This window comes from Pleurodeles waltl, chromosome 8, assembly GCF_031143425.1.
Source record: "Pleurodeles waltl isolate 20211129_DDA chromosome 8, aPleWal1.hap1.20221129, whole genome shotgun sequence".
In the NCBI taxonomy this organism is placed as follows: domain Eukaryota; kingdom Metazoa; phylum Chordata; class Amphibia; order Caudata; family Salamandridae; genus Pleurodeles; species Pleurodeles waltl.
Genome location: NC_090447.1, coordinates 1,281,250,026 through 1,281,267,086, shown reverse-complemented (window position 1 = coordinate 1,281,267,086; position 17,061 = coordinate 1,281,250,026). Strand labels below are relative to the sequence as shown.

At 40.5% G+C, this 17,061-nt stretch overlaps 1 protein-coding gene across 1 annotated transcript in view; it reads right to left on the bottom strand.

Annotated features, from left to right (window-relative positions):
* ATP8A2 (ATPase phospholipid transporting 8A2) overlaps positions 1-17,061 on the bottom strand; it is a 1,954,943-nt gene that overhangs the window by 1,347,540 nt on the left and 590,342 nt on the right. Inside the window, exon 14 of the mRNA XM_069202231.1 lies at positions 5,569-5,657. Coding sequence (XP_069058332.1) covers positions 5,569-5,657 — 89 coding nt within the window. The remainder of the gene's footprint in view (positions 1-5,568; positions 5,658-17,061) is intronic.

Below are 17,061 nucleotides of genomic sequence, written 5' to 3'. Positions count from 1 at the left end.
ATACTTCTGTCCCTATCATGGGTTTAGCACATGAAGTGGTGGTGGCAGTGTACTATATTTTGTTGTCTTTAAACTGACCAGACCTTTCTGTCTGTGTCACTGTGAGTGTAGCCTACAGACCCCTCGTGTAATGATTCGCTTTCATGTCAAACCCAGAACTTTGCACTAACTTCCTGTGTGCATGTCAAGTGTGTGTGCATACATAGTATGTGTGTAATACATGTGTGATAGGAAGAGTGTGTGTGAGTGGGTACTGAAAACAATATCATCCATTTTCAAAGCCCCTACATTAGCATGGAAGAAGATGGAGGATGAGGACACCTTGCCCAGACAGAGAAAGTGTATTGTCTGGATTCCTGTGGCTGGAAGGTGGAGATCAGACACTGAAGGTAGGAGGATGGTGACAAGGATAGCTTTAGAAACTCCATAAAGACTTTGCTAGCAGGGGATGTTGATTAGTGCTTCCTGAGCACTTTCATCTGGTTGAGGTTAGGGGTGAGGGCTGGGACTGCAGTTTCTGTTACTCAAGATGAGGACATTCTAGGTCATCCCTGAGGATGGACTCGGAGAGAAAATAACTAACTAGTGGCCTAAGTTTGCAAATTGAGGCAGTTCTGAATTATGCTTATGTGTTGCTGCAGGAAATGTTTGTTTTGATATTAGAGAAATCAACAGTAAAAACCGGCCCAGCAGACCAATAAACAGGCCTACAAACAGCCAAATAATGGCCCACCAACTGACCTCTCAGACCAGCCCATCAGGTGCTGCTTAATTTCCCTATTGGGCACTACGGGGGTCAGAAGGAGTGAACTAATTGCTCATCAGAATCTTGGGGAGCATAAACTGCAGTTGTGCCCAATTTATCCCTCTGTCCAAGGCTACTGTGGACTATAACTAATAGGGTCACCCAGAAAAAATAAACCATTCGCAGGTGGGGGTTAGCAACCTGAGGGGTATCGTAATCATCACTTTTAACCTGTTAGTTTTAGTGTGACTGTAAGTACTTTCTCATACATAAAATACAAGGACTGTGTATAATATAAAATGATATTGTCTGTTGAATGATTTGCGCACTGTAGAAGGTGTGTCAGTGTTGGGTGTTGGAAAGGGAGTCAGGTAAGCATGTACACTAGCTTACATATTACATATGTTCTCTTGTATTGATTTCTCCCTTCTCTGAGCCTCCTTTGACACATTCACAATTATTTACACTGTGTCTTGCTACGATCATCCAGGGACCGCCACAACAGCGACAGTTCCTCCATAGGAGCAGAGGAGCGTCACCCCCCCCCAGCCTCCCCCTCCAATGCTGCAGAAGGAGTAAAAAATGAAATGATAATAAATGATTTAATTACCATATCATTTTTTACTCTCGTCTGAGCAGAGTGTCGGGGTGGGGCCAGTGCTTCATTGCAGCTGATTGGCAGCAATGAGGAGTGGCCCCTATGATTGAAATGCACATGTAGGTTTGGCGGGCTATCTTTCTACAGCCAGCAGCCTGACATGCCCAATTCAAACCTCCCCAACTCAGCTGTTTTAGGGCTCCAGTGCCTTTCAGACTGCTGAGGCAGTCTGCTTCATCCAATCCAGACACTTCACTCATGCTGCTTCACAGTATGAGATCACTGTCTGGATTGGATAAGGTAGTTGGCTGTGTGACATCACCTCATGCTCGGAGGAGTTTGGAGCCAGGGATTGGAAAGCATTGAGGACGTGCTGCAGTATAAGGTAAGCAACTTTAATTTTTTTCTTTCTTAGATGTTAATTTTAATGTGTTTTTTTTTAATTTTTTAATGCATGTGTGTTTTAATGTATGTAGAGCCCCACCCCACTGTATTTTTATGTCACTAACTGCCACGGTGCCACAATACACCAGGAATTAGAAAAATAAAGCAAAGGCTCTTCCGAGGTGGGCACCATCAGATTAAGCATATTCACAAAATGTCATGATTTACCATCATAATGAAAAGGCCAGCATTATAGAAAGGGTAGTCACAATAATGATATGGATGCCCTCAATGTGTCAATATTTATCCATACTGTCCAATGAATGGCCATAATGTGGCAAAAAGTACCATCAAATGTCCCAAACCACAATTGTGCAATGGATGCCCTCACTTTGCTGAATTTACCACTTTTTTCCAGGGTCAACCTTATGCCCAATACTGAGCAATCATAACATGGATAGCCACAATAGGCCAAGAATTACCACCATTCCACCATTGATACCCATGAGATGGAAATACGTTCTTCCATCAAGCAAGAGTCAGTATTGTACTAAAGATGGGCATTATGCTATGAATGCCCAAACGTTGCAAGAAATACCATCATTAGGCCCAGAACTGCAATTTCTAACGGCTGGTGAATCTCTTAGAAATGCTCACAAGATGCCAAAAATGATCCTAATGGTACAGGGGCCATTATTTTCCAAGGTTTGAATCATGCAATGGATTTCCATAAATCAGCAAGAAATGCCATCTGTTGGGAAAGTCTTTGCATGGATTTAGAGAGTTATGCAGCTCCTGTTCTGTGGTTTGTTCATGTACGTTTTGCTGTTTTTACCTAGTGAGCTTGACAATCATGCAAGTTTAGTGATGGTTTTCTGGTTTAATGCACTGATACTCAACAGCTGTGCTGTGCACATGAGATGATTACTGCTCCATTTACCCAGGCTTTGAACAACCAGTGGAAGGGAAAGCATGAATGGTAATAAAGGGACAGACCCTTTTCACTATTCCCAACAGAGGAAGCTACCCACTCAGCTACCTCATGTAAATATTCTTCCAGTCTTCCTTCACCAGGGTCTTTTGCTGCCATACATGATGGACATTCTTGAGGCTCTTACTACTGTTTAGACTTGACCTAAGCTTGAGTGCCTGTACCTAGTGCCTGCATCAAGAATGGATCACACCAGGGTCAACAGTTGCCCTCGTGTAAGGACCAACATTGTCGTTGTGTGATCTATTCCTGACACGGGCACTAGGCCTACCCACACAAGTGAGGTACCATTTGTTATCAGGAGACTTGGGGGAATGCTGGGTCGAAGGAAATTTGTGGCTACTCTCAGATTCCAGAACTTTCTATCACTGAAATGTGAGGAAAAAGTGTTTTTTTTCCCAAATATTGAGGTTTGCAAAGGATTCTGGGTAACAGAACCTGGTGAGAGTGCCACAGTCAGGTACCATTTTTATTAGGAGACTTGGGGAAATGCTGTGTGGAAGGAAGTTTGTGGCTCCTCTCAGATTCCAGAACTTTGCAACACCGAAATCTGAGGGAAAAGTTTTTTTTTGCCACATTATGAGGTTTCAATGGATTCTGGGTAACAGAACCTGGTGAGAGCCCCACAAGTCACCCCATTCTGAATTCCCCTGGATGTCTAGTTTCCAAAAATATTTAGGTTTTCTAGGTTTTCCTAGGTACCAGCTGAGCTATAGCCCAAAATCCACAGCTAGGCACTTTGCAAAAAAAATATGTCCGTTTTCATTGGAAAAATGTAATGTGTCCACATTATGTTTTGGGGCATTTCCTGTCGCGGGCACTAGGCTACCCACACAAGTGAGGTACCATTTTTATTGGGAGACTTGGGGGAATGCTGAGTAGAAGGACGTTTGTGGCTCCTCTACAGATTCCAGAACTTTCTGTCACCAAAATGTGAGGGAAAAGTGTTTTATTTGCCACATTTTAAGGTTTGTAAAGGATTCTGGGTAACAGACCATGGCGAGAGCCCCTCAAGTCACCCCATCCTGGATTCCCCTAGGTGTCTAGTTTTAAAAAATGCATAGGTTTGGTAGGTGTCCCTAGGTGCTGGATGAGCTAGAGGCCAAACACCACAGCTAGGCACTTTCCAAAAAACATGTCAGATTTCAATGTAAAAATGTGATGTGCCCATGTTGTGTTTCCTGTCGCGGCCAGTAGACCTACCCACACAAGTGAGGTACCATTTTTGTCGGGAGACTTGAGGGAATACAGAAAAGCACAACAAGTGTTATAGCCCCTTGTCTTTCTCTACATTTTTTCCTTCCAAATGTAAGACAGTGTGGAAAAAACAAGTCAATTTGAGAAATGCCCTGTAATTCACATGATAGTATGGGGACCCCAGAATTCAGAGATGTGCAAAAACCACTGCTTCTCAACACCTTATCTTGTGCCCATTTTGGAAATACAAAGATTTCCTTGATAACTATTTTTCAGTCTTTATATTTCACCAAATGTATTGCTGTATACCCGGTGTACAATGAAAACCCATATGAAGGTGCAGGTCATTTATTGGCTCTGGGTTCCTAGGGTTCTTGATGAACCTACAAGCCCTATATATCCCGAAACCAGAAGAGTCCAGCAGATGTAACGGTATACTACTTTTGAATATTTGACATTGCAGGAAAAAGTTAGAGTAAAACTTGGAGAAAAATGGCTGTTTTTTTTCAGCTCAATTTCAATATATTTTTATTTTAGCTGTTACTTTCTGTAGGAAAACCTTGTAAGATCTACACAAATTACCCCTTGCTGAATTTAGAATTTTGTCTACTTTGTGGAAATGTTTAGCTGTCCGGGATACAGCATTGGTTTCACACCCATTTCTGTCACTAACTGGAGAGAGGTTGAAAGCACAAAAAATAGTAAAAAAGGGGTATGTCCCAGTAAAATACCAAAATTGTGTTGAAAAATTGGTTTTCTGATTCAAGTCTGCCTGTTCCTAAAAGCTGGGAAGATGGTGATTGTAGCACCACAGACCCTTTGTTGATGCCATTTTCAGGGGAAAAAACCCACAGCTTTCTTCTGCAGCCCTTTCTTCCCATGTTTCGAAAAAAAACGAAATGTTCACTGTATTTTGGCTAATTTCTTGGTCTCCTCCAGGGGAACCCACAAACTCAGGGTACCTTTAGAATCCCTAGGACGTAGGAAAAAAAGGACACAAATTTGGCATTGATCGATTATGTGGACAAAAAAGTTATGAAGGCCTAAGCACAAACTACCCCAAATAGCCATAAAAGGGGTCAGCACGGGGTAGGAGCTAAGGGGTTAAGGTTTCAAACACTATGTAAACCACGCAATACACACTACATACCTAACTCATTAAAATGCAGTATAAATAAAACAACAGACTTACAAACTGACTGATAGACAGTGTTCAGAGACCACTGTAGAAGATTATTTTCATCGCTCTCTTTTAAGTTACTATTACAAGTCGCCAGTTATTGTGGCCTGATTAAATTAAAGCCCCTTTGGCTAAACATTGCTGTCAACAACCCTAAAAGTGATTCTGTACCACGACCTGCACAGGAGAAATGTATGTATTGCATATGCCTCACTTCCTGTCTATTACTCTATTCCTCTAATAATGAGTTTCTTACTTTAGGAGCAACAACATTTCAACAACAATCTCCTTGTAGCTATCCATCAAAATAATTGAGTAATAATTAAAAAAATTGAAATGTATAACTCTTTATTATCTGTACCAATGTAATGATCACATGCACAAAAAGGAAAATCGGCCAGCGTGGATTTGCAATTAAGAAAATTGAGACCCCAATAAGGACACCAGATTCAGCTTAATAGTGTACTACTTACCCATACGTAACACCAGCAATGCTGCACTTCTTAAAGTGCATAATGTTGCAGGTTAGAGTCCCCGTCTTGTCAGAAAATAGATACTTCACCTAGAACGATATTACAGAACAAAATGAACTAGAAGAAACAATTTCTACAGCATGAGAGACTAAAAGCATAGAGCCCTCAACATGACTACCATAGTTATTCCGATGTTGCCACAACCCGGATTTTCTGCCTGAATAAAGATTAATATACTTTTGAATACTTTTCCTGTTGGCTTTGCCAATGCTCATTGAAAACGTTGCAGAATTTCTGCTGGAAAACACTACAACAATCTAAGATGAAACAGGGTAAAATGTATATTATTAGAGTTTCCCATTCTATTTAGAAGTGCAGAACTCGAAATAAGGAGGTAATAGGCATACAGTAGGTACTGCATGAGGTGCCATCGGTATTTACAAAAATAGTCTGAGGGTATAGACTGATTATAGATCTGATGGAGATGCAGTTATGAATACATTTAGGCCCTCGCTGAGGTCTTGAGAGGTTATCTGGTTAAGAGTGAAAAGAGGACAGAATAAAAACAAATTCTCTGCCTCAAACTCTTAAGTGTATGAATTTGTCAATACAATGTTTGTAGAGACCATTTCATATTTTTAGATAGAATGACTTCTGTTACTATTCTAGACTCATTTGCCAGTTCCTTTTCTAATATTATATATTTGCTTTCTGGGGATTGGGAGAAGTAGTAATTATCTCTGAGTAGTGCTTCTGGTTAGCTAATTTTACTAAATGTTTTAATGTATCAAGGATGTGAGGTCATCCACCTAGTAAACAAAATAACAGATAATTAGTGGTCTAGTAGCGGAAGTGCATGAGGGAGAGTGGCAGGGTAATGTGAAGTAACAAATTAGCCAACCCCTTAATTGGCGGAAAAGGTTCAACCAACATCTTTAAACCTTTTTTCACAATTACCACAACTCCCCCCCACCTTTCTTTTTTTATAAACTATATTGTTTGTAGAAGCAGGGTCTTTTAAACAGGTTTCTTGTACAAGACACTATCTGATGCATCATTTAGTAGCTCTCTGACTTCCAAAGAATATTGAACCAAGGACTGAGTGTTTACTTATGAGATTTTAGTGGTATCCAGAGAGAAGTGGGAGGGGTACGGACTTTTTTAGAGGTGACATTTAGCTATTCCTCACCTGTAACCTGTATGTATTTATGTATTTGTGAGGTGGAATCTATATGATACAAAGTATGTTGAAATGCTCAGACTTTCTGGTTCATACCTAAACATTTGGTCGCAGTGACAGCCTCCAGTCACAGATGGGCATGCCTCAGGAGCCCCAGCTGCATGTCTGCGCAGGGTTTTTGTAGATAACACTGGGCCAGATGTAGCTAGAAATGGGATTGAGACTCGCAAATTGCGAGTTGGAGCAACTCGCAATTTGCGAGTCACAATTCCAGATGCAGAATGGTGTCCCTGACACCACCTGCGAATCGCAAGTGGGTCGCAAAGACCCACCTCATTAATATTAATGAGGTGGGTCGCAATTTGCGACCCCCTTGCGATTCCCTGCACTCACAGGGATGGTGGCCTGCTGGAGACAGCAGACCACCATGTCTGTAACTGCTTTTTTAATAAAGCAGTGTTTTTTGTTTGTATTGCAGCCCGTTTTCCTTAAAGGAAAACAAGTTGCAATACAAAAGAAAAAATTAAACCATTTGGTTTCATTTTTTCAGAGTAGAAAGTGGTCCACTGGACCACTGCCTGCTCTGAAAAAATATTTTTGGCGACATTCACAAAGGGGAAGGGGTCCCATGGGGACCCCTTCCCTTTTGCGAATGAGTTAGCACCCATTTCACATGGGTGCTAACTGCGAATTGCTTTGCGACTGCGTTCGTGGTCACAAACCAATTTTGCATCGCGGTGCAAATCGCAAATAGGAAGGGAACACCCCTTCCTATTTGTGAGTCGCATTCCCATTTTGCTAGTCGGTACCGAATCGCAAAATGGGAATGTGCATCGCGATGCACGTTTTGCATGGCGCAAACTGGGAAATTCACATTTTACATCTGGCCCACCGAGCCTAATTTGTTTCTGGTAGAGAAGGCAACGTTAGATTACCGTCTCTTTTTGCAAGTGTGTGTTTCTTCTTTTTTCTTCTTGTGTATTCTCTCTCACATAGGTTGCATGGTAGGAATGGAAGGGGTGAAAACAAACAAAAAATGCACAGTGCACTTAAAGCCTGCGCATTGCTTAACAATGTTTGCCTTTACGATCACTCTTCTCTGCTTGCTTCTTATTCACTGGTTTACCTTCTTCTTCTTGTGTCCTCATCACCTTCTGACCCCACATCTTTGTAGCCCTTTAATTTTTTTTTTTACTTGGATCAACTAGCATTTGATTAGTTGCTGTCTGACTGCATTGCCAAAAGTGCTTTCAAGTTAAGAAATGTTAATATTTTTTCATTTACCAATCCAAATGGTGGCCACCACTTTGGATCTGTAAATTAAAAAAAAATATGGTGCCTGTGTCATTCTGTAGGTATGTGCATGTGTGGTGCATATCATTGTGCATGGCAGCTAAACTCACCACACATGCACGCGTGAGGCTGTGCCACTGTGCCCTTTTTCCTTTTTTTCTCTCTTTTTTGGTTGATGCTGGACATCACTGGCAATACAATAGGTTAAGAAGAAAGACTTATTGGATTTGCAATGACTTGTAGTAAATTTACCTAAACATTCAGTTGCCATTTTTTGAGAATATATCTAAGATTACAGTGTCATATATTTAGCAGGCATGTCTGAGAGAAGTGCTCGCACTGACTTCGTCAGGTCATAGGGCAGTTGTTTTTAGTGAAGCATTAGGAAAGTAATCCGTAATACGCCCTAATGGAGCATAGGAAATTGCCGCAGCCTACGAGGGGTGAATTAACAAAAGCATTAGATCTGATTTCATAAGTAAAAAAGATGAAAAACAAGCGAGCAGTTCTTAGGCACTTAAAGCAGGATAGTCAGAGACAAGAAAGAATTGGAGGGAAAGAATATAGTTAGGATGAAAAAGACACTATTGCCTTACTAGGAACTTTTTCTCATTTTACGGAACAAGAAATCACGAATTATTTTCTCACAATCAAATCAGGTTTACAATCTCACCCGCATCGCCCTCTGTGCATTCTCCATTTGTCTCCAGAAGTTATTTCTACATTTTTAACACCTACGTTCAATTCGATTATTTACTAAGGCACAGTGCCCAGTATTTGAAAAGATGGTCGTATAAAAACAATCTGCAAATCCTAGCAAGTTAAAGAACAATCACCCAGTTTTCTCTTTTACCCTTTCCAACTAAAATTACAGCGAAGGCTTTGAATCTGGAACTAGCTGCATCTATGGATTGAGTGAGCTTTATTAGACCAGACAGAATCAGGGTTTGAAACCGGTCACAGCACAGAGTCGCAGAGCAGCCACGGATGACACCAGGTGTACAGTGAATAAGGGCGGTTCTGCTGTGCTCATACTACTAAATCTGTCCATGGCATTTGACACCATCCGCATTCCCTGCTGGTGACCCATTTGGCCCAATTAGGGATTAAAAATAAAGGCCCATATTCATACTTTTCTATCGCTGCATTTGCATCATTTTTTCTTGACGCAAAAGCAGCGCAAACATACAAAATACATGCGGTGCTAAAAAAGTATAAATATGGGCCAAAGTCTTACAGCTACTGAAATCGATTCTCCTGGGTATGTCCAACCCTTTTTCTCTGCCTTGTAGGGTGCCACAAGTAGCTTCACTAAGTCCTACTCTTTTTTTAATTTATTTATATCTTCTTTAGCTATCTTAATTAGATCCTTTGGCCTTTCAGTGTACTTCTATGTGGAAGACATGCAAATAGTCATCTCAATCGGTAAATTGCCTTAAGTTAGATGGAGAGAAAACTGAGTTTTTCAGTTTTGGTAACCAATTTAATATAGAGTCCACTGCTTGGTGGCTTGAGGAACTGGATATAACCCCGGTATAAGTTAAATCAGCCAGGAATTTAGGCGTCATTTTTGACAATTCTCTGACCTTTACTAAGCAAGTATGTTCTGTCATATTGGCTTAAACCCTAATTTAACAATGCTTAGGACAATTTTCCTTTATATCCCAGTGCACTCTTGAAAGTAGATGGTGGCTGCCTTAATTCTGTCAAGATTGGACTGCTGCAATGCCCTTTATTTGAGCATTAACTCGAAGGACATAAAGAGATTACAAGTTATCCAAAATGCAGTAGCATGTTTGATTCTAGACATGCCTAAATACCAGTCTATTTCCACCGAAATAGGCAATCTTCATTGGCTTCTGGTTAGGAAAAGGTCAATTTTTAAATCGTTATATCGCACAAAATGCAAAGATATGTGCCACAAGGATCTTAAGTTAAGATCTGCCTCTATAAAAAACATTATACTGCAGAAAGTCAAGAAATGTCGATAGGATGGAAGATTCTTTGGGCATGTTACTGCTACACTTTGGAATGCCTTACTTTGGGGCATACAGGCTCTATCCGGCCATCTTGCGTTTAGGAAATTATAGCAAATGTGGCAGTTTCAAAGGTGGGTCTAACTCTTACTTCTCTGCACTTTGGTTGTAATGCCTTTGTGGCAGCACCAAGAAGCCTACAGGTATTTGAGTGCTCTATAAAAAATATTTATTTATTTAAATACTATCTTTTAATTTCTAGTAAATACACTTATTGCTTTCCCAGATTTTGCTTCACATCCCACCATATCGCACAGACCCATTTGCAGCCTTGGATGTGCAAGTACCCCTTTCATATCCTTGAGATGGACAGGTCACAATACGCATACACTCTTAATCGCCCCTGTACAGTTTTATATATCTGTGATCCACCACCATAAGCCATGAACAGCTACAGATGGCCAAGATAAGCTTCATAGTCTTTGTACAGTCTCACAGGCACCACTAAAGTGGCATACACCATGTACTGCTTTCAAATGCTTAGAAACTATTCTAATGCCAGAGAACAGCCTCACATCCAGGTATTGTCTCGTACGCCCTGTACAAACTCATATGCCTGTGGGCCACATACAAATGCTTCACATAATGTCAATCATTTCAGACACCCAAGATCAGCTTCACAGCATATGTAAAGACCAGAGGTGTTCTGGCTCAGTCCAGAAGTTCTTGTTCAGCCCATGTAGTGCCCTTCATGTGCCAGGACAGATGACAAATTCCGAACTGAGGTGGCATGGTGTGCAAAATAACAACAGACTGGGATATGACCAGAGTATTTATCAGCGGCTGGGGTTAATTCAAGCATTCCATCCCTCACTTTTGATATACTTTAGTTTGTCACCCACAGTGGGATGGGTATGCCTAGATGTGGGTCCTGTGTACACTGTGTCACTGGAATTAAGCTATACTCGGCTGAGGAGCCCATAACTACGTGGCTGATAAGCCCATAAAAAGGGAAAAACATGTCCTGGGTTGCTTGTGTTTCAGTTCAGAGAGGATCTGGCTTAGCAGTTTGGGCTGGACTGTTCCTATTACAGCAGGGTCAAGACTAATTTGCATATAAATGGGTCTAAACTGAGGTGACATAATGTGCAAAATAACTATGGACTGGGATGCAACCCAAATTCAGCATCAATGCATATGTAATTCTCAGTGTACCACCACCACAGTAGGTTCTAGGGTTTAGGGGAAAATCTCAGAATTTTCTTTTGCCAGCACTGGACCTGAAATTGCAATGGACATGTTAGCAATGGTTGGCACCAAGGGCAAAAGAAGGGGCGTAGTTACCCGAACAGACCCATATGATGACTAAAAAGAGACATAGGTCCCAAATAGGACAGATAGAGCTGTAACCTTAGACTGAAAGCATGTGAATGATTCTGTGTTTCTGGGAAAAGACCAAGTCATAAATAGGGGCCCTTCTTGAAATTCCAAAGATTAAAGACCACTATAGCCTCATTGAACTCAACAGATATAAGTCTTGGACTAAGGCCTCATGAGAGGGGTTAAATGAGTGATTGAAAATGTCAAGATAACTAACTCTTGATGGCAGCAACTTAATATTAGCAGTTAGCCCAGGAATATTCAGGATGTAGATGCTGGAAGCACATAGATTGAGGGTCAGCACAAAGACTAAGTCCTCAACAACCTGTGCAATGCATCATGCCCACTATTTGTAGATCTGGCATTAGTCAATTAATTTTGATTTTACAAAAAGTATATGTATAACATACTTGACCATATGGGTTTTCCGCCATTTTCATCCATTGGAATGTTACTGTGTAATTCCCATTTTTCTTCCACCCACTACAGTTTTCAGCACAAGGCAATGGTTCAGCCCACTTCATCCACTGGCTTACTTCACTGTGAGTGACAGCGGTCTTCACTTTCACAAAGAGCAGACCTAAACACATGGTCATCTTTGGGTGTACTTTAAGAAAGAAGATCAATTACTGTCTCCATCCTGTACCCTCAATCCACTTGACACCTTCTGCACAAGCTCAGTGGAGCCTCAGTTGGCTCTGCCAGAGTAAACCTCGGATCTGAGTGACCAACCACTATAAGGTCCTCAGGTTCTGGGCTGAATGAGCATCACATATTTCCCCTACCTGACTGCCATTACCCAGGACCACCATGCAGGACTTGGCAGTCCCATGGAGGGAAACACACAATGACCTTGACGCGCACGGAGCAGTCTCCCTGCATGTCAGGATCATTGGTTATTTTGTTGTTTTCAAGAAACAAACTACTGCTTTGGGAGTTTGTTTCTTGAAAACAAAAACCTTTTCTGAGCAATTGCAAAAAATGGAACCTATAATTGGTAAAGCTTCTGTAACTTCAGTGCAGCTCTTGTGCTGGTAGCTCCACTGAAGGCAGAGAGATTTCCAGCTGAGGAGATCTCTAAATTTGGCAAGTGGTTCTCAGCAGAGGGAGAAGAGGTCAAGGTCTTTGCTGACCTAATAATTTCCTGCCCGGGTCTTAATGACCCTGAAAGACCCTATCCCAGCTTTTGCCATTATTTTTACTTTGTTTCTTATTGTTTCAGGTGGATGCGAATGAAACAATTCCAACCCACAAGTAACACCATTTTAATGGTAGGATTTTGTTCCCTCATTTTGCAGTGTATTATTCATGGTCAGGTAATAAGAATGATCATCATGTCCTATAGGATCTAGAGGTCGACAAGCGGGACATCCATCACTTATGTGACGGAGTAACCCGTCCGCCTAGTTCGAATTCAGGCCCTAAATTGTTTTTAGGAATGTTTGTAGAAAGTTCCTCCACAGCTCTTTGTATTCCTTGTGTTGGCCTAGTCCAGTGCAGCAATAAAGAGTAGCTGGCACCATCTTAAGTATGCTATTGATTACCTAAAGAGACATCATTCACTCCTATCTTCTTCAATGTGCACCGGCATACCTGAATTGACTATATTATGATTTGCAGCTGAATCTTGTTCCATATTCACTTGTAAAGGCTCTCTCCGTTGCTGCTGAAGGTATAAACAGTACATGAGTCACAAAAGCTAAAAGATAAATACTAAACTGTAGCTAGACAGATGGTATCTCAATACTCTTGTCCATATGATCAATTCCTCACTTGATGGTTGTTTAAGATTCGCCTCTGATGCCAAATGGACTAAGGTAACTTATAATCTCAGAAGCCTCATAGCTTACATAATGTGTTGCATTATTAGAAGCATGCTGAAACCAGGCCAACCTGTTTTTTGAGAGGACAAGAAACTGATATCAAACTCAACCATGGCATATTCAAAGCTATTCATTAGCAGGAGAGACACTGGAAAGGGTTGACACTGGTTTCAGGTGACATTTTAAATAAGCTTGTAAAATTTGCAAATTTAATGTTATGTAAAATTCACAACAATCACAAAAGTTAAAATTACACAATTCTGCCTCATTTTTTGCTAGCAAGTTTCCAATTTGAGCAGAAAGAGTCTCACGGAGAGACATTTTCTGCTTGTACCAATCTCCTCCAAGTGTCCCCGTGACAGTTTTACGAGGGAAAAGCTTTTGTGTAAGACTTTCAAATAAGATACAGTCAAATCACATTTTGTAATTTTCATATTTCACTTAATTTTGAGTAATTGTCCCAATGTTTTGTAAAATAAAATTGACCTTGCACAACCGTGGTTACTACTTAATGTCAAGTCTACATACCATCATCCACAGTGGTCATGTTTGGGAAGGAAGCTATGATCCACAAGTGGCACTCACAAAAGAGCCGCACGTTGTGCTTCACATATTACTTTTCTTGTGCCTCTCACAGAAACAACACTGCATTTGCCATGCAGCAGAGATGGACACAAGACTGGCCCTAGACATTTAGGCACCTCATTGAAGACCTTCACGTATTGTCATCTCAGAATGTGTTAGCAGCTATGAAAATGATGCTACCCTTTACATTGCTCTAAATGTATGTTTTATAATATTCCAATATAAGAAAGATTTGACAATAGGCATTCCTACAGCTTTGGCTCTCAAAGCGCTTTATCAGATTTGCACACACAATGAGCTGAGTACCAACTCGGACTGGGGAAGAAAATAAGATTGGTCAGCAACATAAAAAGTGCCCCAAATTTATGAACTGGGTATTTATAAAAACGTGGCTCATTTTGGTAATTTTTGCCTTTTAAGCCATGCTGTCTGGGTGGTCTATGAGGGGTGGGGAACCGCAGACATTTGTTCTTGCAGCTGGCAATGTGTGTGGATATATTATAGAAATGCAGCAGCGAAATTCACTATGTTCCTTCCTTATCAACTAAATAAAACATCAACACACTCCCCTGTTCTTCTACCCACAAAGTGAGATTGATCTATCCAGGTGGCATGCACTAAGATATCAGCTTCTACAGCCTGCACAGAGCTACATGCTGCTGCTGCCTAGTCTTTATTTAAATAGATTTTTATAACATCAAGCCACACAGACACAAAACCAGCCCACTACACCATGAAACTAGCCCACACAGTGCCACAAGGTCTACTGACTAATCTGTCAGTCTGGCTCATCAGGCACTGACAGATTGCCCTTTAAACCAGTCCGACCTTGGGTACAAATGAAAAACAGCCAACAAATTACCCAGAGCATATGCATGGCTAAAAGCAAAAAAAGAAAAGATGGGGGCTTATTGCATGAGTGTTTTAAGGCACTTATAAGAAAGTGAAATTACACTCCTGTAGTACTTCTTCACATTCTAACGAAAGACTTTTTGATTCGGTCCCAAATGCATTTTAGAACTGGCCAGTTAGCAGTTATATATCAGCAAGTCAACATAAAGGTTTTCCAAGTTCACATTTATCTTTTTTGTTATTTTCAAATGCTACTGTGGAACTGTATGGTCTAGTCATGAGAAAGGAAGACTCTGTCTACTTACTTTTTTCTTCTGCATACTGCATATTCACCCGGTACTTCTATGTCGCTGGGGATTGGATGGGTTACGTAAGCACTATTTGCATTATAAATAGAGAGAGTTAAGGCTTCTATGAAAGCAGATGAGGTGAGCCTTGAAGACATTTCATATGAGCCGCTGCCAAAGAGTTGAATTTAGAACAGAGAAAACTGTACCACCTACTAATGCTTACCGTAAAGCAACGTTCACTAATAATTCTGGTCAGAACACAAAGTACAAGATAGTGTGTAGAGTTGCAACTTCTCTTTCAAAAACTGCGGGGCCAGTGATAACACCTCAATTGTGTAATGTATAATATTTAAAATACTTTAGAATAGGAAGTTTGAACCAGAACAATGACTACTTCAAGTACAGAGTACAGAAAATAAATATGAAATTGAAATCAAAGCAATAAATGATAAAATGAATAGGTGTTATTTTTGGAACCCTAACCCTCTAATCCCAACCCTGGCACACAACACAAATAATTCATCAATAAGAAAAATATGAACAGGGTAAAGAAGGAGGAAAAATAAACTAGTGGTAACGCAGATGAAAGAATACAGCAAAAGAAAAGCACACACTTAATACGGAAAATGTATCAACATAAATCTATATGTGATTATAGGTATACCAAGTTCAGGAATTATAGTGCACTGGGCTTTTTAAGGATGAAATCTTTGATAGATCTTTCAACCAGACGTCTTCACTTTGCATCACTGAGAAGCTTTTAAGAAGCATGGATAAGACAGAAGACATGGTTTAGTTATATAACCAAGCTACTAATCAGCCAACTACATTATGAGTATGTTGCACATAAGTTCCCATAATCTATATATAGCAGTCAACTAAGGGTGAGGACAATGCTAAACCACCCTCATCATTATGAGCAAGACATATTTATTGGAATACTCTATTGTAGCTGTTGTGTGAACCAGAGAATGATTTGACCTGAATGGCAAGAAAGGTCTGAATCCATTTCACCCTCCCATTTGTTGCACAGTGTTACTTCGTAAACACAACACATATTGCATCAAGTCAAAAGGTTGAGATCCCTGTATTTTCTTGGGCCTCAGCCACTTTTCCCTTCTCCTCATTATATTTTATATCAACCAATACTCGTTCATCCAGTTCTGCATGTATTGGATGCACACCTTAGGGCTCAATAGGCCTTGTCATTCCAGATCTAGACAATCCCATGGGCATGTCGGCATTTAAACTGAAAGATGTTAGAATTCATAATACCATGCAGAGGCTAAAAAGATCAGCATACAGCAGTAATTGCTTTGTAGTTTTAGAGAAGAATTGGTAGGGCACTGCTTGTGACAAGCCCTGAAGCTATGACCGGATACAAGCCACATTCATGACTTGAAGACCAATCTCCTTTAATCTCTTAAGAAAGACTGTGTGTTTAACAGAGTTAAAGCAGTTGATAGAGAAAAAGAAAATAAGGTGTGATACCGCTGACTACTGGCTTCAGCCTACAATTGTTCAAAGTTGCCAATAGGAAGGACTCCCTTGCATTAATATGGTAGAATGCACTTAAAGATGCTCAAGGCTCTTCTGGTTTACAGCGAAGTCGTAAATTTCAGATAGATTTTAGAACTTTAAACCTCATGAGCGGAAGAAAGAAAGGCTCAGTTCTGGTTAGCTTAATGTTGTCCAATGACATATTTTTAAAATTGTGGTAACTGCTGCAATTCTATGTAATTAGGATCAGATCTAGAGAAATTGTAAGTTAATCACATCATTTAAAGATGGTTCTAGCTCTTAAAACGTGGATCTCAAGTGATCAATTAAGCCAAGGAGCTATTCTAAGCCTGGCCTCATTTAACTCAAAAACGTATCCTGGTAATCAAAGGAACTCTGAACAATCAACCCCATTAGTTGCTACCAATGGATGTAGTAGGACAGTTTTCCACCTTTCATGTCTTTGCAGATTTGCTAAACTTTGGCTAAAATATTTGGCCTTCTTTTCATACAGGCCCATAGAAGGCATGATACCTGGTGTTAAGGCACCCAATGAAAAGTTCCAGGACAATTGTTTTTGGTTAGTCTTTGCATTAGAATTTCTCAAATGAATA